This window comes from Neoarius graeffei, chromosome 15 (assembly GCF_027579695.1).
Source record: "Neoarius graeffei isolate fNeoGra1 chromosome 15, fNeoGra1.pri, whole genome shotgun sequence".
Taxonomy (NCBI): Eukaryota; Metazoa; Chordata; class Actinopteri; order Siluriformes; family Ariidae; genus Neoarius; species Neoarius graeffei.
Genome location: NC_083583.1, coordinates 40,370,288 through 40,398,004, shown reverse-complemented (window position 1 = coordinate 40,398,004; position 27,717 = coordinate 40,370,288). Strand labels below are relative to the sequence as shown.

General features: G+C 42.1%; 1 protein-coding gene across 1 annotated transcript in view; it reads left to right on the top strand.

Moving 5' to 3' along the window:
- The window catches only part of fbn2b (fibrillin 2b), a 175,173-nt gene that overhangs the window by 128,092 nt on the left and 19,364 nt on the right, over nt 1-27,717 (top strand). Inside the window, exons 40-57 of the mRNA XM_060941303.1 lie at nt 1,113-1,238; nt 1,337-1,486; nt 2,092-2,163; nt 2,261-2,386; nt 2,534-2,659; nt 4,410-4,535; nt 4,731-4,847; nt 6,876-7,004; nt 12,282-12,401; nt 12,518-12,643; nt 12,938-13,090; nt 13,260-13,325; nt 16,379-16,498; nt 17,914-18,033; nt 18,634-18,756; nt 20,375-20,506; nt 21,046-21,171; nt 26,611-26,817. Coding sequence (XP_060797286.1) covers nt 1,113-1,238; nt 1,337-1,486; nt 2,092-2,163; nt 2,261-2,386; nt 2,534-2,659; nt 4,410-4,535; nt 4,731-4,847; nt 6,876-7,004; nt 12,282-12,401; nt 12,518-12,643; nt 12,938-13,090; nt 13,260-13,325; nt 16,379-16,498; nt 17,914-18,033; nt 18,634-18,756; nt 20,375-20,506; nt 21,046-21,171; nt 26,611-26,817 — 2,265 coding nt within the window. The remainder of the gene's footprint in view (nt 1-1,112; nt 1,239-1,336; nt 1,487-2,091; nt 2,164-2,260; nt 2,387-2,533; nt 2,660-4,409; nt 4,536-4,730; nt 4,848-6,875; nt 7,005-12,281; nt 12,402-12,517; nt 12,644-12,937; nt 13,091-13,259; nt 13,326-16,378; nt 16,499-17,913; nt 18,034-18,633; nt 18,757-20,374; nt 20,507-21,045; nt 21,172-26,610; nt 26,818-27,717) is intronic.

The following is a 27,717-nucleotide window of genomic DNA, read 5'->3' as shown; positions in this document are numbered from 1 at the left end:
TTAGGTATAAAAAGGCTTGGAATGAGCATTGAAAAGAATTTGCAGTGTACCACTGCATACTGTATATGATCAATGCATGTCTGACTTAGCTAAACATTAAACATGTCTATACTCTAGTTCAGCGCTTCTCAACCTTTTTTCAGTCACGGCACCCTTCAGAAGTCTGCAAATTCTCAAGGTACCCCCATATAAAATATACGCAGTCACGCTGACCATACGCTGACCCTGGCAGTGACGTTGTGACATGGGAAAGGGGGCCGTGAGACAAATTTTGATGATGCATGAGGCGGCGATGATCTGCGTTAGTGTAACTATCGTTTTTTGGAATTTTAATTCATTTTAGTGTTAGAATGCATAATTTTTTGACGGCACCCCTAACGAAGCCAGACGGCACCCCAGGGTGCCGCGGCACCCCGGTTGAGAAAGGCTGCTCTAGTTAACATAAGCTAACTATATTTATTAGGGATGCCACTGAAAATTTGCTCAAAAATGGCACTTTTTTTTTATCTTGAAATAGAAAAAGTGTTTCAACCTAAAATTTTGACTGAAAAATAAAAATAAATAGGCCTAAAATATAATGGTAATGATAATTAGAAAATGATTAAAAATGCTGCGCTCCTGAACGTGTCAGTGTAGCTGCCAGACAACATGGTCAAGTCCATTGCGATCGAAACTGGAAACTGTAGCGTATGTATCCTACGTTATTCTTCTACCAGGTGGAAAGGTCAGCTGTAGGATTCTTCTCATTTTGATTAACTTTTTTTCTCTTCCTAGCAAGAGTGAGTAAAAGTAGACAGCATGAGTAAAAGATTTTCTCTTTAACAGCTGTCAAATCTATAGCAGCCTACGGAAAATCAAGAGGAAACATCTGCTTATAAAATAGAGATGTCAGCTCAGACAGGACGAAAATAATCAGTCCACCATTAGGTTTGTCAAAAAAACAGGATGCGTGTTGGACTGGATTTTTCTCATGAGAAGAGATACAAAGAATCATCATTGCAGATCCAGAGGAAAAAATATATACTCTTTTACAAAAGATGAAATTATCAGTAATTTAAAATAAAAATAACCCGATATAAAAATATTCTTTTATTGCAATTCTGCTGTTCCAGACATTGACGAGTGCTCAACTCACATTGGGATCTGCGGCCCAGGGACGTGTTACAACACACTGGGCAACTACACATGCGTCTGCCCTCCTGAGTACATGCAGGTCAACGGAGGCAACAACTGCATGGGTAAAGCGCTTGTTTTCCAGAAAATAGGAATCTTAACATGTACGTGAAGTATGTCTTGTCATTTCACCACTTGCGTAATGTTCTCTGGCCTTTTACAGACATGAGGAAAAGTGTGTGTTACCATAACTTTAATGACACGTGTGAGAACGAGCTGTCCTTCAACATGACAAAGAAGATGTGCTGCTGTGCCTACAATGTGGGAAAAGCCTGGAACAAGCCGTGTGAGCCGTGTCCGATTCCAGCCACCTGTGAGTGTCCATATTGTCCTCACTCTCTAGAATAAACAGCTGTCTCGTCACTTGTGCATCATTCTTGACTTGAGAAAAATGATTTTATGCCCTCAAAAGACATCAAGCACAGCTGTTTCACAAAATCGGGTCACCCATAAACACCCAGGAGTGTTATGTCTTAGAACAATAATGAATCAACTCATGGGGCTTTAAGAATTATTTGTGTTAAGTTATTATAAGCCTTTTTAAACGATGAATATTCATAGAAAAATTTGAGGACACAAAATGGGTGCTTAATCTGTGGTGTTGGGTTATTAAGTTAGCTACTTACGTTTATAGACGTATTTGGTCAAAGCTGTGGTTTGCTTTGGCATGTTTGTGGAATGTTTCATGCTCTGGGGAACAGAATCATGGTAACATAGATCCATGCAATGCTGACCTCATATTTGGCTGAAATACGAAACCTCTTGTTGAATGTTATGATTTTATGACAGTGCTCAAACGTTCCCCAAAACAGCTGCCAACCAAAGGACGGTTTGGAAGGCAATAATAAATACTCTGATTGTCTCTAATTTCATTTGCAGTCTTTTATACACTAATTTTTGTGTTGCTGCTTTGTATAGCTGAGTACGAGCTCCTGTGTGGGAACCCAGCTCCAGGTTTTATCATCGATATCCACACTGGAAAACCCATCGGTAAGACACATACTGTAGTAGAGTTCTGTAACAAGAATTGATAAAGTCATGTTAGTCGTCACATGATGTGTAAACTGAAATGTGTGTCATGATCCAGATATTGACGAGTGCAGGGAGATTCCTGGGATCTGTGCCCATGGAGCGTGCATCAATCAGATTGGCAGCTTCCGCTGCGAGTGTCCGATGGGCTTCAGCTACAATAACATCCTGCTGGTTTGTGAAGGTACACACACACACACACACACACACACATATCTCCCAGTGCATTCTGTAAGTAGGCATAGCGTGTTCTATCAGTTAACATTTTTAGATCTCTCACGACTGATTGTACCTCTTGCTGTTTGTCTTTTTTTCTCAATTTCTTTCTCAGATATTGATGAGTGTAACAGCGGGGACAACCTGTGTCAACGCAACGCCAACTGCAACAACATTCCCGGCAGTTTCCGCTGCGAGTGCTCTCCCGGCTTCAAGCTGTCCCCCAGTGGAGCATGCGTGGGTGAGTCCTCTGCTTACAAAAGCCACATAGAGTATAAGATTTTACAACCCCAATTCCAAAAAGTTGGGACACTGTGTAAACTGTAAATAAATACACAATGTAATAATTTGCAAATCATGGAAACCCTATATTTCATTGAAAATAGTACTAAGACAACATATCAGATGTTGAAACTGAGAAATTTTTATTGTTTTTTGAAAAATATATGTTCATTTTGAGTTTGATGTCAGTAACACATTTCAGAAAAGTTGGGACAGGGGCAACAAAAGACTGAAAAAGTTGTGTAATGCTAAAAAAAAAACTAATTAGGTTAATTGGCAACAGGTCAGTAACATGATTGGGTATAAAAAGAGCATCCCAGAGAGGCGGAGTCTCTCAGAAGTAAAGATGGGGAGGGGTTCACCACTCTGTGAAAGACTGCGTGGGCAAACAGTGCAACAATTTAAGAATAACGTTCCTCAATTTAAAATTGCAAAGAATTTGGGGGATCACATCATCTCTGGTACATAATATCATTACAAGATTCAGAGAATCTGGAGAAATCTCTGTATGCAAGAGACAAGGCTGAAAACTGACATTGGATGCCTGTGAGCTTTAGGCGACACTGTATTAAAAGCAGACACGTGTCTGTAGTGGAAATCACTGTATGGGCTCAGGAACACTTCAGAAAACCATCGTCTGTGAAAACAGTTCATTACTGCATCCACAAATGCAAGTTAAAGCCAGATATAAACAATATCCAGAAACACCGCCACCTTCTCTGGGCCTGAGCTCTTTTACAATGGACTGAGGTGAAGTGGAAAATTGTCCCAAGGTCTGACGACTCAAAAGTAGAAATTCTTTTTAGGAATCATGGACCCCACGTCCTCCAGGCTAAAGAGGAGAGGGATCATCCAGCTTGTTACCAGTGCACAGTTCAAAAGCCAGCATCTGTGATATGAGGGTGCATTAGTGCACATGACATGGGTACCTTGTACATCTGGGAAGGCATCATTAATGCTGAATGATATATACACGTTTCAGAGCAATATGCTGCCATCCAGACGAAATATTTTTCATGGAAGGCCTTCCTTCTTTCAGCAAGACAATGCCAAACCGCTTTCTGCACATATTAAAACTGCATGGCTCCATAGTAAAAGAGTCCGGGTGCTAAACTGGCCTGCCTGCAATCCAGACCTGTCTCCCATTTAAAACATTTGGTGCGTTATGAAGCGGTAAATACAACAAAGGAGACCCTGAACTGTTGAGCAGCTGAAATTGTACATCAGGCAAGAATGGGACAACATTTCTCTTTCAAAACTACAGCAATTGGTCTCCTCAGTTCCCAAACGTTCACAGAGTGTTGTTAAAAGTAGAGGTGATGCAACACAGTGGTAAACATGCCCCTGTCCCAACTTTTTCAGTCTTTTGTTGCTCCTGTTCCAACTTTTTTGAAATGTGTTGCTGACATCAAATTTAAAATGAGCATATATTTTTTTAAAAATAATAATAATAATTTCTCAGTTTCAACATTTGATATGCTGTCTTTGTACTGTTTTCAATGAAATAATGGGTTTCCATGATTTGCAAATTATCGCATTCTGTTTTTATTTACAGTTTACACAGCATCCCAACTTTTTTGGAATCGGGGTTGTATGTAATTGTGAGGGAGGTAGTTTAGCAGCACAGTTACAAGCTGGTGCATCAGTTACATTTTTTCAAAAGTTTGTTATGTGTTTGTGAAAGTTTATGCCATCATTCTTTCCTGCAGACCGTAATGAATGTCTGGAAATCCCCAATGTATGCAGCCATGGTGAATGCATTGACACACAGGGCAGCTACCGCTGTCTGTGCCACCCCGGCTTTAAGGCCACGGCTGACCTCACCATGTGCATGGGTGAGTGTGTGTCCAAGTCTTCAAAAAAAAACAAACACTCTCTTCCTTTCTGTGACTTTGGATTAGACTAATGCTCTTCAGTCCTGTTTTTGCCAAACACTCATTACCAAAATTGATAATGAAATAATGGCCGAACGTATATGTTAATCTTTCCCTGACCTTCTCTTTTCCTCTAATTCACTCTCTCTTTTTCAGACATTGACGAGTGTGAGAGACAGCCGTGTGGAAACGGGACGTGTAAGAATACTGTGGGCTCCTATAACTGTCTTTGCTTCCCAGGCTTTGAGCTCACACACAATAATGACTGCATGGGTGAGTCTCTTATAAGGGTAACACACAACATTTGTATATACATGTTCAATCAGAAAATTGTTTTATTAATAACCATCAAGAGGTGATGCAATACAGCATCAGAGCTACATCCCTGTATATGCATGATCCAGTTCCATACATTATAGTCCAAAAACAATATAAACCATTAGTGAACAAGTTTTAAAATCTCACATTTCATTATTAGGGAGGTGGAAAGTCTTAGCACATTCTACATACACATGCTATTTGAATTTCTCACAGTATGACTACCAGTGTTGTAGTTGAGTCACTAAACCTCGAGTCCGAGTCCAGTCTCGAGTCCCCAGTGTTCAAGTCCGAGTCAAGTCCAAGTCATTAAAAAAAATTCTGAGTCAAGTCCAAGACTCCAACTGCACCATTTGATGGTGGCTGTTTCAGTGCCATTAACATTAGTTTGTTCCTGAACATGACGCATGAACAGGTGAATGTGCGTTCTCTTTGTCAGGGAGTGTGAAGTATTCTGTCAGAGATGGTTGGGAGATGGATGTAAGTGCAGAAGATGTGTTTGTTAATACAAGTGAAGACAGGTAAACAATCCAGGACGGCAGGCAAAATTGTAAAACAGTGAAACAGGCAGTAGGTCGAGCGAGGCACAAACAGGCTATCGTAGACTTGGCAGAATCAAAGACGAGAAACAGGAAATCAGGGCTCAGGAAACCAAACAAGGAACTAAGGCTCAGTACTGTGTCAGCAACGCAACTCAATACTTCGCAAAGTAAGTGCGTTTTCACAGTTTTTATATAGGCATGCTGATTGTGCTTTAATCCTGTGCAGGTGCGAGTTGTTTACAGCGCTCGCACGGGATTCCACTTGGCTCGTGCGCTGTTCATAGCGTGCCCGAGAGTCTATCTGATGCACGCGCCAAGGCGTGCAGGTGTGACACTCTTGCACGAAATTAGTACAAAAATTTATGTAGATACAAATATCTTATGCCAAATTATTATGGCATGTTACAAAAAATAAAGAAAAAATCCGAGTCCTCGTCTCCAGTTTACGAGTCCGAATGCAGTTAGTGTCCAAGTCATCAGTGCTCAAGTCGAGTCACGAGTCCTTAAAATTAGAGCACAAGTCAGACTCGAGTCTGAGACCTGGACTTGAGTATTACAAGCCTGATGACTAGTGTCTGAAAGGATGGAAGGTATCACTCTATACACACACACTGATTTTCAAAGCTATGGATGATTATGTAGTGAATAAAACACAACACATGGTGCTGCTGTAGGAAAATAATAAACAACAAGGTGGTGTGATGAAGCAGAATTACTGTTGATTTTCCACTAAAAGCAAGTCTTGAAATGTTATATTCTTCATATAACAAGCAATATGCAAGCAATATCTCATCTCATTATCTCTAGCCGCTTTAATTTTTACTTTTTTTTATGAATCACATATCATACTTTTTATCCTTTTATAGCTACAATTAATGTTAAACAAGGTAGTTCCTGTTCTCACTTGTGTTATAGCGGCTATAAACAGTTGTTTCTTCACCAGCCTCTCTTTTTTTTTTCTCTCTTTCACATAGTTAATAAGACAAAAAAAAACCCACAACTTGTCATGTAGAAGGCACTGACACAGGAGACTGCTTCCACAAATCTTAAATAAGCATCTCGTTACTAAAAATTTCACCATGTCAGTGATTATATGTTTCTTTTGTTTGTTGTCGGTGCTGTGTCTCTGGCAGTTTGTTGTGTTTCTCTGAGCATTTATTATGTCTCAGAGTGTTTGTTATATATTCTGAAAATTTTTGTTGTATTTCTGATTAGAGTTTGTTGTGTGTTCCGAGAGTTTGTTATGTATCTTTGAAAGTTTGTTGTGTGTCTGAGTGATTTTTTTTGTGTGTGCATCTCCAGGAGTTTGCTGTGTCTGAGCTTGGTGTGTAATTCTGAGTGTTTGTTGTGTCTCTGAGAGTTTGTCGTGTGTCTTGGAGAGCTTGTTGTGTCTTTGAGTGTTAGTTGTGTATCGCTAAGCGTATTGTGTGTGTCTCTACAGATGTGGATGAGTGCACTACTCTGGCTGGTCAGGTATGCAGATCTGGGCATTGTATCAACAGTCTTGGCTCCTTCCAGTGTCTGTGTCTGGAAGGCTATGAGCTCACCCCTGACTCGAAGAACTGTGTTGGTAAGTCAATAACATTATCATTATTTCACAATGTACAATGCCTCATTTACTGTACCATTCTGTGCAAAAGTTTATATCCCCCATGGTTTCAGGGTGGAACATTTTTTGTGAAATATACAGCCTAGCCAACTCAGTCTCATTCAGCAGCCATCTTTAATAGCAAAAAGCTTGCATCCCCTATACTGTGCACTAGTTAATTTATTTAAAAGTGTCTCCCCGAAGGTCTTTACACACACCGCGTGACATGAATAAATGATGCAAAAGTGCAAAAAAAATTGTTGACAAATTTGATGCAGGCAGCACGGTGGTGTAGTGGTTAGCACTGTCGCCTCACAGCAAGAAGGTCCGGGTTTGAGCCCCGTGGCCGGCGAGGGCCTTTCTGTGCGGAGTTTGCATGCTCTCCCCGTGTCCGCGTGGGTTTCCTCCGGGTGCTCTGGTTTCCCCCACAGTCCAAAGACATGCAGGTTAGGTTAACTGGTGACTCTAAATTGACCGTAGGTGTGAATGTGAGTGTGAATGGTTGTCTGTGTCTAATGGCCCTTTTCCACTACCCTTTTTCAGCTCACTTCAGCTCACTTCAGCTCGACACGGCTTGCGTTTCGACTACCTCAGAACAGCACGACTCGGCTCGCTTCAGCCCTACTCAGCACCCAAAACTCGCACGGTTTTGGAGCGGGGCTGAAGCGAGCCAAACAGAGCCGAGTGGGGCTAGGGGCATGAGGAGACACTCCCCTGTGCACTGATTGGTGAGGAGGAGTGTCCTCACACGCCCCGCGAGCACGCTGGGATCTGTAAACATCGTAAACCCGGAAGAAGGAGAATTATGAATTACAAGAATTTCTGAAGCCTTATGCGCCTCGCCTCATCTATACGCTCTTGCGTATAGATGTATAGATCTGTTGGCGTTGTCGGTGACAACAAGCCATAGCACCAAGACCAGCAACACTAACGACTCCATGTCCTCCATGTTTATTGTTTAGTATCCGGGTCGTGAGACTACCGCTTAAAAGATCACTGATGTCACCGTTTGCGCCGCCTAACGACATCACGTGACGTCCACCCACTTTCGCTAACTCCACCCAATGTGTCCACCCACTTCCAGCCAGCACGGTTCAGCGCGGTTGTAGTCGAAATGCAACTCCAACAGCCCCGCTCAGCTCGACTCAGCCCAACTCAGCACGGCACGGCTCAGCCCGACTCAGCTGCGTTTGTAGTGGAAAAGCGGCATATGTGTCAGCCCTGTGATGTCCTCACAGGGTGTACCCCGCCTTTCGCCCATAGTCAGCTGGGATAGGCTCCAGCTTGCCTGTGACCCTGTAGAACAGGATTGTAGAATGTCCCTTAGGTGTGGGTGGAGCACAGAGGACGGCAGGACAGAGATTAAGGTGACTAGAAGGCTTTATTGCCACACTTTTCAGTTTAACAATAAACACTGGAGAGAAACACACACACACACACACACACTGTGTTCTCGTCCGGGGAAGAGCATCTCCTCTGCTCTCCCTCTGCCTCCTTAAATAGGGCGCGGTTACTGGGAAGACACACAAACACAGGTTAATTACCGTCAGGTGTAGTGATTCTGCCACTCACCTTCCCTGGCTCCGCCCTCCTGTCACAGACCGGCGCTTGACCACGCCCCCGCTGCCACAAGGATAAAGCGGCTAGAGATAATGAGATGAGATGAATTTGATGCAACATTAATTTTCACATTAAACATAAAACGATTATGCGAGCATTCCACAAAAACAGTTGCATGACGATGGAGTCAACAAGTAATGATGAGCTGGTGTTTATTCTTTTACAAAAGAAGGGAGGGGAGAAAATTTTACGTACATCCTATTCTGAAAAGTAGGCAAGAATGCAGGGAGTTTCACTGATTTGTTCAGGAGTTGCTGATGGCAAGCTTCACCACATCACAAAGTAGGCACCAGACCACAGACCGTACACGCTGTTTTCATTGCCGAGTTCCTCTCCTGTTTTTTTTTCCAGACATTGTCTTTAAAGCCGTTCTCTTTAAAACAACGTTGGGTTTTGAGACACAAAATGAACGAGAGACCCTGCAAAGCTTGCAGCAGTGTGATGATGTTTCCAGAACCTGTGCCCTGATTGGTTGAATGCATTGCTTTTGCTAACAAAATAATAAAAAACTCAAACCTGCTGCAAGAAAAGAAACGTCGCTTTTTTGCACATGAACATTCATCTTTGATGTGAAATTGTTCATTTATGGGATAGTCATTCGAAAAAGTATACTTTCAGATGAAAAAATTGCGATGACAAATCGTGTGTGTTCTTAGTTAAATTAAGCCATAAAAATTCAGCAGGTTTACAATCTCAAACAATTTGTGTGAGCACTCAAGAATCAATCGAATGATGAAAGACGCTATCACAGGAGCTGAACCTGAAAATCCTGACCTTTTACAAAGCTGGAGAAAGGCATGAAAGATAATCAGGGACCTTGTATAGGTTCTGGAAAAGTGCAGGATTTAAAAGCGGTTTAAAGTGTGGGAATTAAAGGCACTTATCCATATATGAAAAAGCTTGGAAAGTTGAGAAGATCTCATCTCATCATCTCTAGCCGCTTTATCCTGTTCCACAGGGAAGCTGGAGCCTATCCCAGCTGACTACACTACGGGTGAGAGGCGGGGTACACCCTGGACAAGTCGCCAGGTCATCACAGGGCTGATACAATGACACAGACAACCATTCACACTCACATTCACACCTACAGTCAATTTAGAGTCACCAGTTAACCTAACCGGGCGGCACGGTGGTGTAGTGGTTAGCGCTGTCGCCTCACAGCAAGAAGGTCCGGGTTCGAGCCCAGTGGCCGGCGAGGGCCTTTCTGTGCGGAGTTTGCATGTTCTCCCCGTGTCCGCGTGGGTTTCCTCCGGGTGCTCCGGTTTCCCCCACAGTCCAAAGACATGCAGGTTAGGTTAACTGGTGACTCTAAATTGACTGTAGGTGTGAATGTGAGTGTGAATGGTTGTCTGTGTCATTGTATCAGCCCTGTGATGACCTGGCGACTTGTCCAGGGTGTACCCCGCCTTTCGCCCATAGTCAGCTGGGATAGGCTCCAGCTTGCCTGCGACCCTGTAGAAGGATAAAGCGGCTAGAGATAATGAGATGAGATGAGTTAACCTAACCTGCATGTCTTTGGACTGTGGGGGAAACCGGAGCACCCGGAGGAAACCCACGCGGACACGGGGAGAACATGCAAACTCCGCACAGAAAGGCCCTCGCCGGCCGCTGGGCTCGAACCCGGACCTTCTTGCTGTGAGGCGACAGCGCTAACCACTACACCACCGTGCCGCCCCAGTTGAGAAGATTATTTGAGAATAAAAGTGTGGATATTTTGTTGCCACAGTAATATAAACTGAAGAAGCTACAATTCCAACTCTGTTTTCTGACATAATGCTAGTCTGGCTAACGTGACTTCAAAGCTCTGCGAGCATTGGTCTGGCAAAGATATTAAGCCCAACCGTTTCCCAAAGCGCGTGGTTGACCCGCCTCCCTGAAATGCCTCAGTTTGCTACTGGTCGAAGCCAGAAAAGGCTGTGACGAAGCTTAAACCAATCACATCACTCTTTCCTCTGACGTATGCGACGCGACGGAAACTGCTTGAGTAACAGGAAGAAGATAAATACCTCCAGGGCTGCTCTTTGCTCCGTTTTCAATGAGAACTTCCCGTTGAATGCTTTCAATACAGCATCTACCGCTGTGTCAAAGGCTTGCCGCTGCTCCATGTTCGTGATGTGAATGAAGCGCTTCCGGCATAGATTCTGTAAACAATCTATGGCTTCCGGTCGCAGTTCTACTACGTCAGTGCCTTGAACACGTCTCTACCCAGGGCCGTTGGAGATGCTCAAAGTTGATTGGCTCCCGATTTTTCGGGAGCTTGGAAGAGCTGTAGATAGCTTGCCTGGCCAGACTAAGCTCACAACAGGCCCTCGTGTTGGCCCAGGCTAACATAATGCAGCCTCACATTGAAATGTGTCACATTTCATGATCTTTAAAAACTAATTAGAGAAAGTCTGGAAATTTTTAAAAATAAATCTGGAAAAAGTAAAGTAACTCTGGTATTTTGGGGGAGGCATGAATCCTAAAGGTTCATAAATGGAAGCAATACAGACTCAAATACGTAACCAAAGAGAAAAATGACTGAGGTATTCACAAAAATCCAAAACATACAGCAGAGACTTGGAGACATCAGAAACAATGGGAAGAAAACTGTGGGTGGTAGAAATGGGCAACTGGACTTGCTTGAAGATTCTTGAAAACTTTTCACCTTTCGTCCAAAAGGCTTCCTCAGTTCTGTCTGACTAATAGGGAGTATCAGATATTTATGATTTTTATATCATAAATATCTGATACTCCCTATTAGTCAGACAGAATTGAGGAAGCCTTTTGGACGAGAGGTGAAACGTTTTCAAGAATCTTCAAGCAAGTCCAGTTGCCCATTTCTACCACCCACAGTTTACTATGACCTGGATGATTGAGAATCTTCACAGAAATGGGAAGAAAAGCCCGCTTTTGTATCACTTTGAGAAAGATCATTTCGATTTTTTTTTTCACTCTTAACAGCTTTTACACTTTCAGTTCTTATATGGGATAGTGCAGTGAGTAAAGCTTTCATTTTGGATTGCGAGAATCCCCTGCTGATGCAGGGCACTGCCAAACTTTTTGTGTGTGTGTGTGTCTGTGTTTTTTAACCCCTTCAGTGCCCTTGGACGAGTCACGTACATCATGAAATCTTTTACCGCTGTGCCTTATGACGTACACTACTCGTCATAAACACCTCCTTTTATGTACCTTACATGGCACGTTACTTTTACTTCGAGTTGGCCTAGTGGTTAGCGTGTCCGCCTCTCAATCGGGAGATTGCGAGTTCTATTCATGGTCAGGTCGTACCAAAGACCATCATAAAAATGGTACCCGGTTACTTGGTGTACATTGTGTTTTCAAGTACTAGTAATTCATGTTTATGGACAGGTTCTCATTGACAAGACCCATTGTCTTGGATGTTTTTGATTACTAAAGTTATTTTTACTCTACAACAGTGTTTTTTGTGATTTTTCTGTACAAATATTAAAAATATAAAGTTCTGAACAAGTTAGAGAAAGATTATCAAAATATCCCAATTTTGACCTATTTTTGTCCTATATGTCCGGCACATTACAATTAATTATGGGTGGCAGCCAAGGGGTTAATGTTTATTATTTCTATACTTTTGAAATCACCGTTTGTGATGCAGTTTGTAAGGTGTTATTTTGCTTGCAGACATTAACGAGTGTGTGACGTACCCGGGCACCTGCTCGCCTGGTACTTGCCAGAACCTGGACGGCTCGTTCCGCTGTATCTGTCCTCCAGGTTACGAGTTGCAGAACGAGAACTGTATCGGTGAGCCTGTCTGTATCCGCTCTGTAACACACACACCAGATTAGGGGGAGTTCTGTTTTTCATTGTACCTCTCTCTCTCTATCTCTTTCTTTCTCTCTCACATAATTTCTCCAAAGACATTGACGAGTGTCAATCTCAGCCCAACCTCTGTGTTTTTGGCGACTGTGTTAACACGCCGGGAAGCTTCCAGTGTATCTGCCAGCCAGGTTTTGTTCTGTCTGATAACAAACGTCGCTGCTTTGGTGAGTGCGACCTCTTGTACATTTTAGATGTTTTAGTATCAGTTCTCATATTGATAAGCAATAAGACACATACAGTAATATGGCTACAGAAGCTGTGAGGCAGTGTTGCCAATCTAGCGACTAAGATTTGGCAACTTTTTAGACCCCTTTAGTGACTTTATTTAAAAAAAAACCACCTAGTGACAGAGCTAGTGAGTAGACTCTAGTGAATATCCTGCTCACAATATGGTCTTATGAATGAAGAGTTCAGCATTTTAGTTTGTTTAATTTTCCCCTATCATGTCTCTCTGTAAGACACACGCAAGAGCTTCTGCTTCACACGTTTCGAGTCCAGCAAATGCTCCGTTCCTAAACCTCAGAACATTAGCAAGGCTGACTGCTGCTGTAGCCTGATGCCCGGGGAGGGCTGGGGTAACCCATGTGAACTCTGCCCCCAGGAGGGCCAAGGTACCAAGACTTACTGAACATCCTGAAATGAAATAAATAATTCAGAAAATAAATAGTAAAAGTAAATGCAGTGTGTAATCATATAAACACGATATACTCCTAACTACCTAATTAACACTGACCAATAATTCCATTATAATCTTCGTCATGTTCTCGTGTCCCTTTGCAGCTGCATTTAAACAGTTGTGTCCCTACGGTCATGGAGCTGTGCCTGGACGAGGGGAAGGCCGTGTGGGTAAGATGCATACCTACACCAAACTACACAATTAACATACATACAGTATATAGAAGTCACAAAACTTGCTAGGCAACAGGGAAATGTGGGTGCTGTACAGAAATTAGGTAACGACAGAATGTAATGTAAAAGTAGAGTGAATGAGAGGACCTGTCGGGAATTGTAGTATTTTCTCATGTGTTGTTTAAGAAAAGGTTTCGAACTTCAATGCAAGAAACATCAACATTGCAGCTCATTACAACCTGGGAATTGGTACATAAGATATATCAATGTAACACATACATAATTTCTTTGCTCCGGAAATTAATCTTAATACTCTCCCGGAAAAATGTCCAGACGATGCAGGGACATTATTCTCCAATATTCTCATCGCCCACTGATCATAGTTGATGAATCATGAAAGAAATCATGAAGAAATCCATGCATTATTAAGACAGCACATCTTTATCGGGGCATACACTACAGAATGTAGCGTTCAGGATGAAAGGCTGCTCACTTTTTTCATTATAAATGGGCTTAAATAGCATTCAATTAAAAAAAAAAGTTTAAAAAATTTGCAGTTATCATTAGAATGGACTCTAATGTGAATCCACGTATAATCTTTAATCTCTTTAACATCTGGCTTCAGAGATTATTTCTTTGCCAGAAAAAAAGAAAACGTAGCGTCATCCATTGTGAGACAGTATTGCAAATTATAACTAGACCGGACAATTCCCCGGGGGAAATTGTGAGAGGATGCAGTGCGCGAAGCAATTCGGTCACGCATGTTCGCTGGCCGTGAATGTGTGACCTGCTATGAAGCTACAATGCCATGATTTATGTGTGTGCTTGAGACAGCAGCCCCCCCCTCTCTCTGCTCCCTCACTGGCCCCAGTCGGCATGGCGACGGGCCTGAGCAGGAGCGTTAAGACACACACACAAGATTTTGTCAGGTGTCTGCTGTTTTTTGCTCAGGAGCAGGCCTCGAACAACGACAAATAACTCGACAACGAAAGCAGCTATTCACAAAATTCTTTCACAGTGAGCGCTAGAAGGGTCTCCTGAATAAACTGATGTAATTTTTTGTCTGTAGTGTTAAAAATGAGGACACTAGAGCGAGTTAAAAATGAGTGACTTTTCTGTCACGTTTATAATGGGTGTCAATGAGGCCTCTCGGCTGCACTCTCCTCAGTTTGAGGCTTCTCATTCAAAAACTGTAAATCCTATTGTTTAGGTAGACACATTGTGTGAATCAGGACAAGTTTTATTACTACTTTTGAGAAATTTATGTCTGTAGAGTGAAATTTGTGGCTGAAAACACAGTTTAAGCGAGAAAGTTTGAGCTATTTTTTCAAGCTCTCTACACTCTAAGTAAACGAGCTCCACTGGTGTGTAACGCAATAGACACCCATTCAAAAGCTGGATTTTCTCCCGGAACCCACATGGCGTTTGAGCCGGGACTGATCCGAAAGTGTAGAACCTAGCAGAAAAGTTGAATGCCAGATCCACAGAGGAGAAGTTTTCCTACGTTTTAGAGTTTGAATCACGTCTCTAGGTGAAAGCATGCCAGAGCAGCGGATGTTTGAAAAAGTGCTTTTTTTTCCAATTAATTCCATAGAAATGAATGGGGGTTTTTTTGGCGATTTTTTTTCACGACTACGTCGCGAAAAAATCGTATTCTGTAGAGAAAAATAATAGCATAGCGAGTCCGATTGAGCTGCACGTTTTGATATATTGTTTGTCTGTGTGCGACGTACGGTTATTGAGTTATTCAAAATCGAAATTTGCGTAGGAATAAGAAGAAGAAGAAGAAGAAACATGTAGAAGAACAATAGTTGCAGTGCTTTGCACTGCAACCTATGGGCTCCCCTAGGGGAGCCCATAGGTTGATGTGCTGCAGCACTGCATCCTAATTATTATCAAAACTATGAGATTATTAAAGGGCTAGAAACACTTTAAAATGACTGATTGCACCATTAATGTGTTTAATAATGTGTAATACCTCAGATCATTGTTGTAGTCGAGTCATTAAACCTCAAGTCCGAGTCCAATCTTGAGTCCCCAGTGTTCAAGTCCGAGTCAAGTCCAAGTCATTAAAGAAAATTGTGAGTCGAGTCCAATATTGATCCGAGTCGAGTCCAAGAACAAGACTCCAACGGCACCATTTGACGGTGGCTGTTGCTGCCTTTGTGTGAAAGCGTCTCTGCTACTGTGTTGGACTAACGTTACTGCTTGACTGCCCCATTTTAGTTAATAGGCTACAGATAAAAAGCTTGTTCATCGCTCAGCAAGCCCTGCCTACTATCAACAGGGCAAATAACATGAGAGAGGGTTAACACTAGCTAGTTCATCACTCTGCAAGCCCCGCTATCAACAGAGCAATGAACATAGCGTGTCACTGACTTCTCTGGGTGGAGTCTTACCAAATGATTGAAGTTCAAGGCTGTCCCTGTTGTCTCCTTGATAGTTCTTCTACATATCGAACACAGAGCGGTGCATTTTTTCCCACTGCACGAGAAGTCTGTATAAGCAAAGCGCACAATCCTAGGGGCTTCTCTCCAGGCATTTTAGCACCATTAACGTTAGTTTGTTCCTGAACATGACGTATGAACAGGTGAATGTGCATTCTCTTGCACCAAATTAGTATAAAAATTAATGCAGATATAAATATCTTCTGCCAAATTATTATGGCATATTACAAAAAATAAAGAAAAAGCCTAGTCCTCGTCTCCAATTTACGAGTCCGAATGCAGTTAATGCACGAGTCCGAGTCATCAGTGCTCAAGTCCAAGTCAAGTCACGAGTCCTTAAAATTAGGGCACGAGTCAGACTCGAGTACTACAAGCCTGCCTCAGATACAAATTCCTCTTTGTATGAAAAGAAAAATAAAGACATTTACCCTTTAATATCCAGACAAAAGCAGTAACATTTTTGCTATAATATTTATTTCAAAGGTGTACCACTCATTCCACTAGGTTACCTGTGCTCCTAATCTGGAAATTCACTTCCAGTTCTCAAAATTTGTCACTTTCGTGTGTCCAGTTTAACACACCTTGTCTTTTTGTCTTGGACAGATATGAATGAGTGTCTGGATAACCCGTGTAAAAATGGTGTCTGCATCAACACTGATGGCTCCTTCCGCTGTGAATGTCCCTTTGGCTACAACCTGGATTACACTGGAATCGAATGCGTGGGTGAGTTCACACACACTCATTCATTCGCACAAACATACACTACCGTTCAAAAGTTTGGGGTCACTTTGAAATGTCCTTATTTTTGAAAGAAAAGCACTGTTCTTTTCAATGAAGATCACTTTAAACTAATCAGAAATCCACTCTATACATTGCTAATGTGCTAAATGACTATTCTAGCTGCAAATGTCTGGTTTTTGGTGCAATATCTCCATAGGTGTATAGAGGCCCATTTCCAGCAACTCTCACTCCAGTGTTCTAATGGTACAATGTGTTTGCTCATTGCCTCAGAAGGCTAATGGATGATTAGAAAACCCTTGTACAATCATGTTAGCACAGCTGAAAACAGTTGAGCTCTTTAGAGAAGCTATAAAACTGACCTTCCTTTGAGCAGACTGAGGTGGGGTTTACATTAGACCGTATCAGCGGATCATCAGATTAACGTTTTTAAAACGATTAGTGTGCACACAGCAACGCCAATACACGATTCGCGTGCACACAGCAACGCCAATACACGGATACGCTCGGCTCCGCAGGCATCCTGCGCTCCAAATCACTCCGCCCTGAACAGCGAGTGCCCTCTGGAGGGTGCGCACTCCGGCCCTGCGCAGCTCACACAGCGCGCGAGTGGAGCGCACGAGCTGTGATTCGGGACTGAGCCGCTGTGTGTGTGATCTCAGTGCATGTCGGGCATGCGCGTCACTTACCACTTGCAAGTGGAAGGATGGCAAGCCTATAGACAATCATAACTACACAATGGGCAGTATTTGCATCAGTATTTGCAGTATTTTCATACTTTTATACTCTTTAATGAAAGGTGATACAAGGCGGAAGTCCGCGCCGTTTTTCAGCAGTCGCGTCACATGACCAACGCCAGCGAATCAGGAAGGTGGATGTCACAGTGACGTTGTCCAATGACGACGCCAGCTAGAGCTCAGCACAGCGTATCCGCGTATTCTCAATGTTTACACAGCACCGGAGCTGACACGATCTGGATTGAATACATGGACCCTGGCGAATTCCCGTTTCCCGGCGTTTCCAGGCGTTTTAATGTAAACGGACAGTGCATCCGCGAAGAAAACGAGACAGATACGGTCTAATGTAAACTTGGCCTGAGTTTCTGGAGCATCACATTTGTGGGGTCGATTAAATGCTCAAAATGGCCAGAAAAATGTCTTGACTATATTTTCTATTCATTTTACAACTTATGGTGGGAAATAAAAGTGTGACTTTTCATGGAAAACACAAAATTGTCTGGGTGACCCCAAACTTTTGAACAGTAGTGTAGGTACATACACACACAAGGTATGTACAAGGCATGCAACTAACATAACAAACGCACACACAAACACGGACAGAGGCACACACCCTGACACAATGCAGATCGTTAGTGTGATGCTTCTTTCTTCGCATGTTAGATACGGACGAGTGTTCGATCGGGAACCCATGCGGTAACGGCACCTGCACTAATGTGGTGGGAGGCTTCGAGTGTTCCTGCCAGGAGGGCTTTGAACCTGGGCCCATGATGACTTGTGAAGGTGCGTAGACCCAAAACATGATGCCATGTGTCATATAATTTTATAATAATAATATATAACACTTAAGTTTATCCCACTTCAAAAAATGAACGAGTTGTGTTACATTCCCTACCTAAAAATAGATTTAATATTGTAGGGAAAAGGCCAAATATTCTATACATTATAAGCTTTATAGGCAGCACATCATGAAATTTAAATACAGTTTAGCGTTTGGGATGAAAAAAGTGCTTGAGACATTTGATATGTAGATTAACAGCTGAAGCTTGAAATAAATGTCTGTTTATGAAATTACATCGACACGAAAATTCTGCAGCTGCAGCAATGTGTTTTATAAACACTTTAAAGCAAAGCCGTGTTTAAGATCATGCAACATTAAAACTGTAATGATACAGAGGTAATTGGACAAAGCCTTTCAAACAATGTATATGCAGGACTTTATCTGAAAACCAATTATAAGCAATAACATCCACACCCGTCCAGAAATCACTTAATATTTAAAATCGTATTATGAAATTCTACAAAATGGCTGTTTGGACATTCTGTGAATGGTACTGTGATTTAACAGGGATTGCCTCACAATCTTTTTTGCTTCTTTTTCAGATATTAATGAATGTTCTGTGAACCCACTGCTCTGTGCCTTCCGCTGTGTGAACACGTTCGGCTCGTACGAGTGCATGTGTCCTGCAGGCTACGTGCTGCGGGAGGATCAGAGGATGTGCCGAGGTGAGAAAATCCACAGCACGTTACGAGAGGCCATCATCTCTAATTACCACCTCACAGGATTACCACACTGTCCTCATATTACTATAACACATTTACTCTTTTCACTTATTTAACTAAGTTTTTAAATTTCGATGTGCAAAAGTTTGCACCAAATAATTTATGGACCTCTGTTTTATCAGTTCTATAGGGGTATCCTGCACAATACAGTGTTACAGAACAGAGAACATAGTCAAATTTTGTCCTGACTCTATTTATCTTCAAACCTCCATCCATTATCCGTAACCGTTTATCCTATGCAGGGTCGCAGGCAAGCTGGAGCCTATCCCAGCTGACTACGGGCGAAAGGCGGGGTACACCCTGGACAAGTCACCAGATCATAACAGGGCTGACACATAGAGACAAACAACCATTCACACTCACATTCACACCTACGGTCAATTTAAGCTGTGTTCACATATATACCGGTACGATAGTGGTATAACTGTATCGATACAAAGTATACCGGTACAGTTTAGTGCATCTGTCCACACTAGCGAGAAATGTTTGCGGTTTTCTTTCACGGTAGTTGAAATGTGCGTGCGCGAAATGTTTCCGTGGTTACCGAGTAACTTCCTTCCAAGAATATGGCGGATGAAACAATGTGTGTGTGTTTTTTGTTGTCAATGTACAGTCTGTATTTCTGGTGGTCATTTATTCAGTCGAATCGTATAAAACGCACGAGGCAGTTGAGAAAGAAACAAACGAATCTCCGTTCTTCACTATTTTATTCAGCGAAGACATCGATTGAGGTGTGTGACTTTGCACATGCGCGTTATATTTGTATCGATACAGAGCCGCTTCATCTGTCCACACTACAGCGAAGCGCTACAGTACCGATACTGTACCGGTACGAAACCCATACATTTGTGGGTTTCGTACCGATACAGTTATACCGCTGCAGCACCGGTATAGTTGCTAGTGTGGACAGGTGTTGCGGTACGAAAGTAGTATCGTATCGGTACAAAATCCCTAGTGTGGACAGGGTATTAGAGTCACCAGTTAACCTAACCTGCATGTCTTTGGACTGTGGGGGAAACCGGAGCACCCGGAGGAAACCCATGCAGACACGGGGAGAACATGCAAACTCCGCACAGAAAGGCCCCCATCAAACCCAGAACCTTCTTGCTGTGATGCGACAGTGCTAACCACTGATTTTATATAATGTATGTATGACATTTAGGGTATATCAAGAAGAATAGGGGTGAATATTGCATAAGGAATAAAAGAGTTGGGGGCGTGCTGGTATCGGAAAATAATAGTGGACAGAATGTGATGCAGCTTGACACAACACAAATTAGTGTCCACCACAGACAGAGCGATTTTTGAACTTAAAATTTTGATCCTTTCATGTTAAAGACTTTAATATTTTTTGTTGGAAATCAGGGAAACCTAACACACTACATGTCTTGTTGGTATAAATTAAATTTCTTCGTCTTTTCACCCAAAGCTCATAAGCATTTACACTTAAAATTTTGATCCTTTCATGTTAAAGACTTTAATATTTTAACGTTGAACGTTTAACTTCATTTTGCTGTTTAATGTTTTTAATCTCTCTCTCTCTCTCTCTCTCTTTCTCTAGACCAGGATGAGTGTTCAGAGGGGCTGGATGACTGTGAGAGCAGGGGCATGGTCTGTAAAAATCTCATCGGCACCTTCATGTGTATCTGTCCACCAGGAATGACTCGACGCCCTGATGGGGAGGGCTGTATGGGTGAGTGCGTGTGTGTGTGACTCAGTGTGTGTTTATGCATTTTAAGAAGAGATCAAGCAAGTAGTGTAGACTGAAGCGACGCAAGAAGATTAAATGTGAAATGACAATAGGGCACCATTGCCAGTGATAATGAAATGTACAATTTTAGAATCCTCTTTTGAAAAAGGTCACCGTTCTGATATCAACTTATAAATTTAATTCTATCTAACGCTTTAGACTTTTAGAACCGTTCGTATCATCCTGTACACAAACAATGAATGCACTGCTGCATTTGAACATCGAAAAAGAAGAGTCAGTAAAGAAGAGCGCAATAGCTTGAGGGTTTAAATCTGTTTTTGGATGTATAGTAAATACTGTAAATAAGTCTCGAGTGATATTAATACATGTATCGTATAGGTTCTCCCACTACGTTTCTTCCTTTTTTCTTTACTTCGGTTTCTCTTCACTGTCGAGCTCACTTTCACTGCTCACTTTCGAGCACCCACTCAGCCTGACTCACTGTATCCCTTGTTCCCCTCCTCTGCATGTCTCCTTGGCAGACCTGAACGAGTGCAGAACCAAACCTGGCATCTGCAAGAATGGCCGCTGTGTGAACACGGTGGGCAGCTACCGCTGCGAGTGTAGTGAAGGATTCGAGGCCAGCTCCACAGGCACCGAGTGCATTGGTAAGAACCTGCCACGAAGGAACACACAAACTCATGCAGAGCCAAACATATGCTTTCTCTATAACATGCATGACAGCCATAAACAAATCTGTCACTCTCAAGTCTGCGCGTATATGATGTTTCTCAAATATGTGAGTCACAAATACAGCCTACAGCACACCTCCACAAATGTTATCTAACATACACCCACACAGAAACACTGACAGGGACAAGTTTGCAAAACTATCTTGGAATTCTAATAACATGTCCATGCTGACAGGTTTTTCTGTCCTGTATTTGTCTGATACACGTCCTGTGAATTCATACAGTGTTGAGTGTAAAAATTCATATCGGGGTACCATATTTATTGCACAGATACAGTGGGGCAAAAAAGTATTTAGTCAGCCACCAATTGTGCAAGTTCTCCCACTTAAAAAGATGAGAGAGGCCTGTAATTTTAATCATAGGTATACCTCAACTATGAGAGACAGAATGGGGTGAAAGAATCCAGGAAATCACATTGTAGGATTTTTAATGAATTAATTGGTAAATTCCTCGGCAAAATAAGTATTTGGTCACCTACAAACAAGCAAGATTTCTGGCTCTCACAGACCTGTAACTTCTTCTTTAAGAGGCTCCTCTGTCCTCCACTTGTTACCTGTATTAATGGCACCTGTTTGAACTCGTTATCAGTATAAAAGACACCTGTCCACAACCTCAAACAGTCACACTCCAAACTCCACTATGGCCAAGACCAAAGAGCTGTCAAAGGACACCAGAAACAAAATTGTAGATCTGCACCAGGCTGGGAAGACTGAATCTGCAATAGGTAAGCAGCTTGGTGTGAAGAAATCAACTGTGGGAGCAATTATTAGAAAATGGAAGACATACAAGACCACTGATAATCTCCCTCAATCTGGGGCTCCACGCAAGATCTCACCCCGTGGGGTCAAAATGATCACAAGAACGGTGAGCAAAAATCCCAGAACCACACGGGGGGACCTAGTGAATGACCTGCAGAGAGCTGGGACCAAAGTAACAAAGGCTACCATCAGTAACACACTACGCCACCAGGGACTCAAATCCTGCAGTGCCAGACGTGTCCCCCTGCTTAAGCCAGTACATGTCCAGGCCCGTCTGAAGTTTGCTAGAGAGCATTTGGATGATCCAGAAGAGGATTGTGAGAATGTCATATGGTCAGATGAAACCAAAATAGAACTTTTTGGTAAAAACTCAACTTGTCGTGTTTGGAGGAGAAAGAATGCTGAGTTGCGTCCAAAGAACACCATACCTACTGTGAAGCATGGGGGTGGAAACATCATGCTTTGGGGCTGTTTTCCTGCAAAGGGACCAGGACGACTGATCCATGTAAAGGAAATAATGAATGGGGCCATGTATCGTGAGACTTAGAGTGAAAACCTCCTTCCATCAGCAAGGGCATTGAAGATGAAACGTGGCTGGGTCTTTCAGCATGACAATGATCCCAAACACACCACCCGGGCAATCAAGGAGTGGCTTCGTAAGAAGCATTTCAAGGTCCTGGAGTGGCCTAGCCAGTCTCCAGATCTCAACCCCATAGAAAATCTTTGGAGGGAGTTGAAAGTCCGTGTTGCCCAGTGACAGCCCCAAAACATCACTGCTCTAGAGGAGATCTGCATGGAGGAATGGGCCAAAATACCAGCAACAGTGTGTGAAAACCTTGTGAAGACTAACAGAAAACGTTTGACCTCTGTCATTGCCAACAAAGGGTATATAACAAAGTATTGAGACGAACTTTTGTTATTGACCAAATACTTATTTTCCACCATAATTTGCAAATAAATTCTTTAAAAATCAGACAATGTGATTTTCTGGATTTTTTTTCTCATTTTGTCTCTCATAGTTGAAGTGTACCTATGATGGAAATTACAGGCCTCTCTCATCTTTTTAAGTGGGAGAACTTGCACAATTGGTGACTGACTAAATACTTTTTTGCCCCACTGTACAATGATTCAACACAGTCTGCATCAGGTGAAAGTTGTGAGCAGGGTTATTATCACTAACAAAAACAGGCCCTGGGACTTTAAGGATTTCAAAGCTTTCAGTTGCGGTAAATTTTAATTCCTTTTTTAATAATAATTTTAGAGAGAAAGTAGCCTAAATATAGTGCCATATACTGAGTTGTGTAAAAATAAAAAGCTAATGTACAATTTTAAATGTTTGACTTGAACTACAGTTGTATTTAATACATTAGTGAAAATGGTGGCGAGCAGAAGTTCCCTATACAATGTAAGGAATAAAACACTCAGGCATGCATTTTTAGGAAAATAATCAACAGCTAAGTGGTGTGATGTAACCCTGTGCGTTATGCTATTTTTACCATGCCAAGGTTAATTTTTACCCAATAACAGCATGTCCCAAAGTAGTTTATTCCTGTTATACCACAGCAATTTGCCAACAATTCATGAAAGCACGATATCTGTCAGGTGCATGAGAGAGGCGGATGGAAGTACAGAAGTGTTTGTATCAGTACAGTGCATAAGAAGTGCATGAAGCACACACAAAGCAAGCAGTCCAAATCGGCAGGCAAGGTCATAAACACGAAAACAGGCAAGAGGTCGATCGAGGCACGAACGGGATATCAAAGGCAAAACGAGGACAAGAACTAGAACCAGGAGTCGAGAAACCAGGAAAGCCATAAGGACAGGAAACAAGGCTCGGCAATACTTCGCGTCACATTACCTTCAGCGCAGTCCTTAAATAGCCCAACATTTAGTTCACTGATTGAGGGCAGGTGCACCTTGTTCAAGGCACGCAGGACTGACAATATCTCATACTTTTTATCCATTTATAGTTATGTTTAATGTTGTTGAACATCCAGGAAACTATCCATCCATCCATTATCCATAACTACTTATCCTGGATAGGGTCGCAGGCAAGCTGGAGCCTATCCCAGCTGACTATGGGCGAGAGGCGGGGTACACCCTGGACAAGTCGCCAGATCATCACAGGGCTGACAATCCAGGAAACTACTTCCTGTTATTACTTACATGATAGCAGTTAATTTGTTGTTTGCGCAAAAGGCGATCTTTTTTCTTTCTTCTGATGATAATAGGGAAAAAAATGTCACTGAGAAAAAAAACCCCAAACAAACAGCCTCCTTAGTCCTGAAGCCTTTCCTGCATTAGAAAACCTAAAGTTATAGCTTTACTTCTGACTGTTACAAAGCACTAATGCTGGAGACTCCTTCCAAAAATGCTTAAAGAAATACATGTCCAGAAAATCAATGAACCAAGTCAAACAAAAGACAAGCGGATATCATCACTTTGAACATTTTTTACGCAGATGAAAAAAAGAAAATGCAAAGAGAGATCAAACACTGAAATAGCTAATAACTATGGTGGCATGCAAAAGTTTGGGCACCCTTGCTGAAAATGTCTGTTACTGCAAATAGTTAAGTGAGCAGAAGATGAACTGATCACCAAAAGGCATAAAGGTAAAGACGAGACATTTTCTTTTCGGCGTTTTATGCAAGATTTGTGTATTATTTGTTTTGTACAATTGGAGAGCGAAAAAAGAAAAGGAACACCATGCAAAAGTTTGGGCACCCCAATACATTTGAGTTCTCAGGTAACTTTTACCAAGGTTCCAGACCTTAATTAGCTTATTGAGCTGTGACTTGTTCAAGTTCTTCGTTAGGAAAGGTCAGATGATGCAGATTTCAAAGCTGTATAAATTCTCTGACTCCTTAAATTTGTCCCTAAAATCGACAGCCATGGGCTCCTCTAAGCAACTCCCTCGCATTCTGAATAATAAAATAATTGATGCTCACAAAGCAGGAGAAGGCTACAAGAACATATCAAAGTGTTTTCAGGTAGCTGTTTCCTCAGATCGTAATGTTATTAAGAAATGGCAGTTAACAGAAACAGTGGAGATCAAGGTGAGGTCTGGAAGATGAAGAAAACTTTCTGAAAGAACTGCTCGTTGGATTGCTAGAAAGGCAAATAAAAACCCCTGTTTGACTGCAAAAGACCTTCAGAAAGATTTAGCAGACCCTGGAGTGGTGGTGCACTGTTCTACTATGCAGCAACACCTGAACAAATATGACCTTCATGGGAGAGTCATCAGAAGAAAACATTTCCTGCATCCGAGCCACAAAATTCAGCGTCTGAAGTTTGCGAATGAACATCTAAATAAGCCTGATGCATTTTGGAAACAAGTCCTGTGGACTGATGAAATCAAAATAGAACTTTTTGGCCACAATGTGCAAAGGTATGTTTGGAGCAAAAAGGGTGCCAAATTCCAGGAAAAGAACACGTCTCCAACTCTGAAGCATGGGTGTGGATCGATCATGCTTTGGGGTTGTGTTGCAGCCAGTGGCACAGGGCATGTTTCATTGGTCGAGGGAAGCATGGATTCGAATAAATACCAGCAAACTCTGGAAGTTAAATGAACATCACACCATCTGTAAAAAAGTTGAAGTTAAAAAGAGGACGGGTCCTACAATAAGACGATGATCCAAAACACACCTCAAACTCTACAATGGAATACCTCAAGAGGCCCAAGCTGAAGGTTTTGCCCTGGCCCTCACAGTCCCCTGACCTAAACATCATTGAAAATCTGTGGATAGATCTGAAAAGAGCAGTGCATGCAAGACAGCCCAAGAAACTTGTAGAACTGGAAGCCTTTTGCAAGGACGAATGCGCGAAAATCCCCCAGGTAAGAACTGAAAGATTATTAGCTGGCTACAAAAAGTGTTTACAAGCTGTGATACTTGCCAAAGGGGGTGTTACTAAGTGCTGACCATTTCAGGTGCCCAGACTTTTGCTTCAGGTCCTTTTCATTTTTTGGTATTTTACGCCTGTAAATGATGGAAATAAAAATGTAATCTTGTGGAAAATATTAAATGAATGTGTCAGCTTTACCCTTATGCCTTTTGGTGATCAGCTCATCTTCTGCTCATTTAACTATTCACAGTAACAGACATTTTCAGCAAGGGTGCCCAAACTTTTGCATGCCACCATACATGCTGAAAGCAACGCTCAACTGAAAACAAACCTTAAAATAGCATAAACATCAAAACATTTTTCAAATATCACAACTATAATGGCAGCAGTGAGGAGGCACCCTTTCATACTTCTTCCTCATGGTTCTCTGTTGATCGTAGTAAAGAAGATATGGCTTCTTAAAATCATACTCTTTGTACACCCTCACTGGATGGCTGTGTGACAGCATGGGGATAGATCACAGAAAGACAACAGGATCTGGGTGGGATTATTTGTCTGTGGTGGCTGCAGGCTATAGATCAATACTATGAGAAACACAGACCACAACATCACATTAATTAATCATGTCTATGATGTTGTCACTTACAGTTAGACTAAATGATGTATATTTCCTTCTCTAGACCACAGAAAGCTGTTAACAATAAAATCACAGAGATGCAAACCTAACCCTCTGATCATCCATTGTCTTTTCCAGATAATCGTCAGGGCTTCTGCTTCACTGAGCTTCTACAGACTATGTGCCAGCAATCCTCCTCCAATCGCAACACCGTCACCAAGTCAGAGTGCTGCTGTAACGGAGGTCGCGGCTGGGGACCACAGTGCGAGCTCTGCCCCCTGCCTGGCACCGTGCAGTACAAGAAGATGTGTCCACACGGACCGGGCTACACCACCGACGGCAGGGGTGAGAGGGGGCCATTAGTTTTACAGGATTATACTGTAAGGACATGTCGGCAGTGACGTTGCATGTCTCAACAGTACATGATCAATGGCAGCATGCAGCCATATACATGTTACCATGGTAATAGCGTCATGTGTTGCACAAATAACTTTGAACTTGCTTATTTTTTCATTACTTGTACTTAACTAGCTCGTTTATCATAGGCAGGCCAATCTGTCAAAAGCAATAATAAATAATGCAATATAATATTGATAGCCTTTTAAAGCAGTACTGCACACTTAAATGCGTTTTTTGAGCCGTAAACTAAATGATGTGACTGTACTGTGATGAAACACACCAATGCTGGTGTTAATATTGACAAAATTACCATTTTTTAAAAAAAAGCTGCATTCTTTGAAGACAAAAAATTGCTGAAAATGCTGTCTACTGGTTACAACCCCTTGGCTGCCACCCATAATTAATTGTAACGTGCCGGGCATCTAGGACAAAAATACGTAGGTCAAAATTGGGATATTTTGATAATCTTTCTCTAACTTGTTCAGAAATTAATATTTTTAATATTTGTATAGAAAAATCACAAAAAACACTGTTGTAGAGTAAAAATAAGTTTAGTAATCAAAAACAACTTCAAAAACATCCACAAAAAAACCCAAGACAACAGGTCTTGTCAGTGAGAACCTGTCCATAAACATGAATTACTAGTACTTGAAAACACAATGTACATCAAGGGTCCATGTATTCCACGTAACTGGGTACCATTTTTATGATGGTCTTTGGTACAACCCGACCGTGAATAGAACTCGCGATCGAGAGGCGGACACGCTAACCACTAGGCCAACTCGCGGCAATGTGCCACTGTGAAGTAAAAGTAATGTGCCATGTAAGGTACATAAAAGGAGGTGT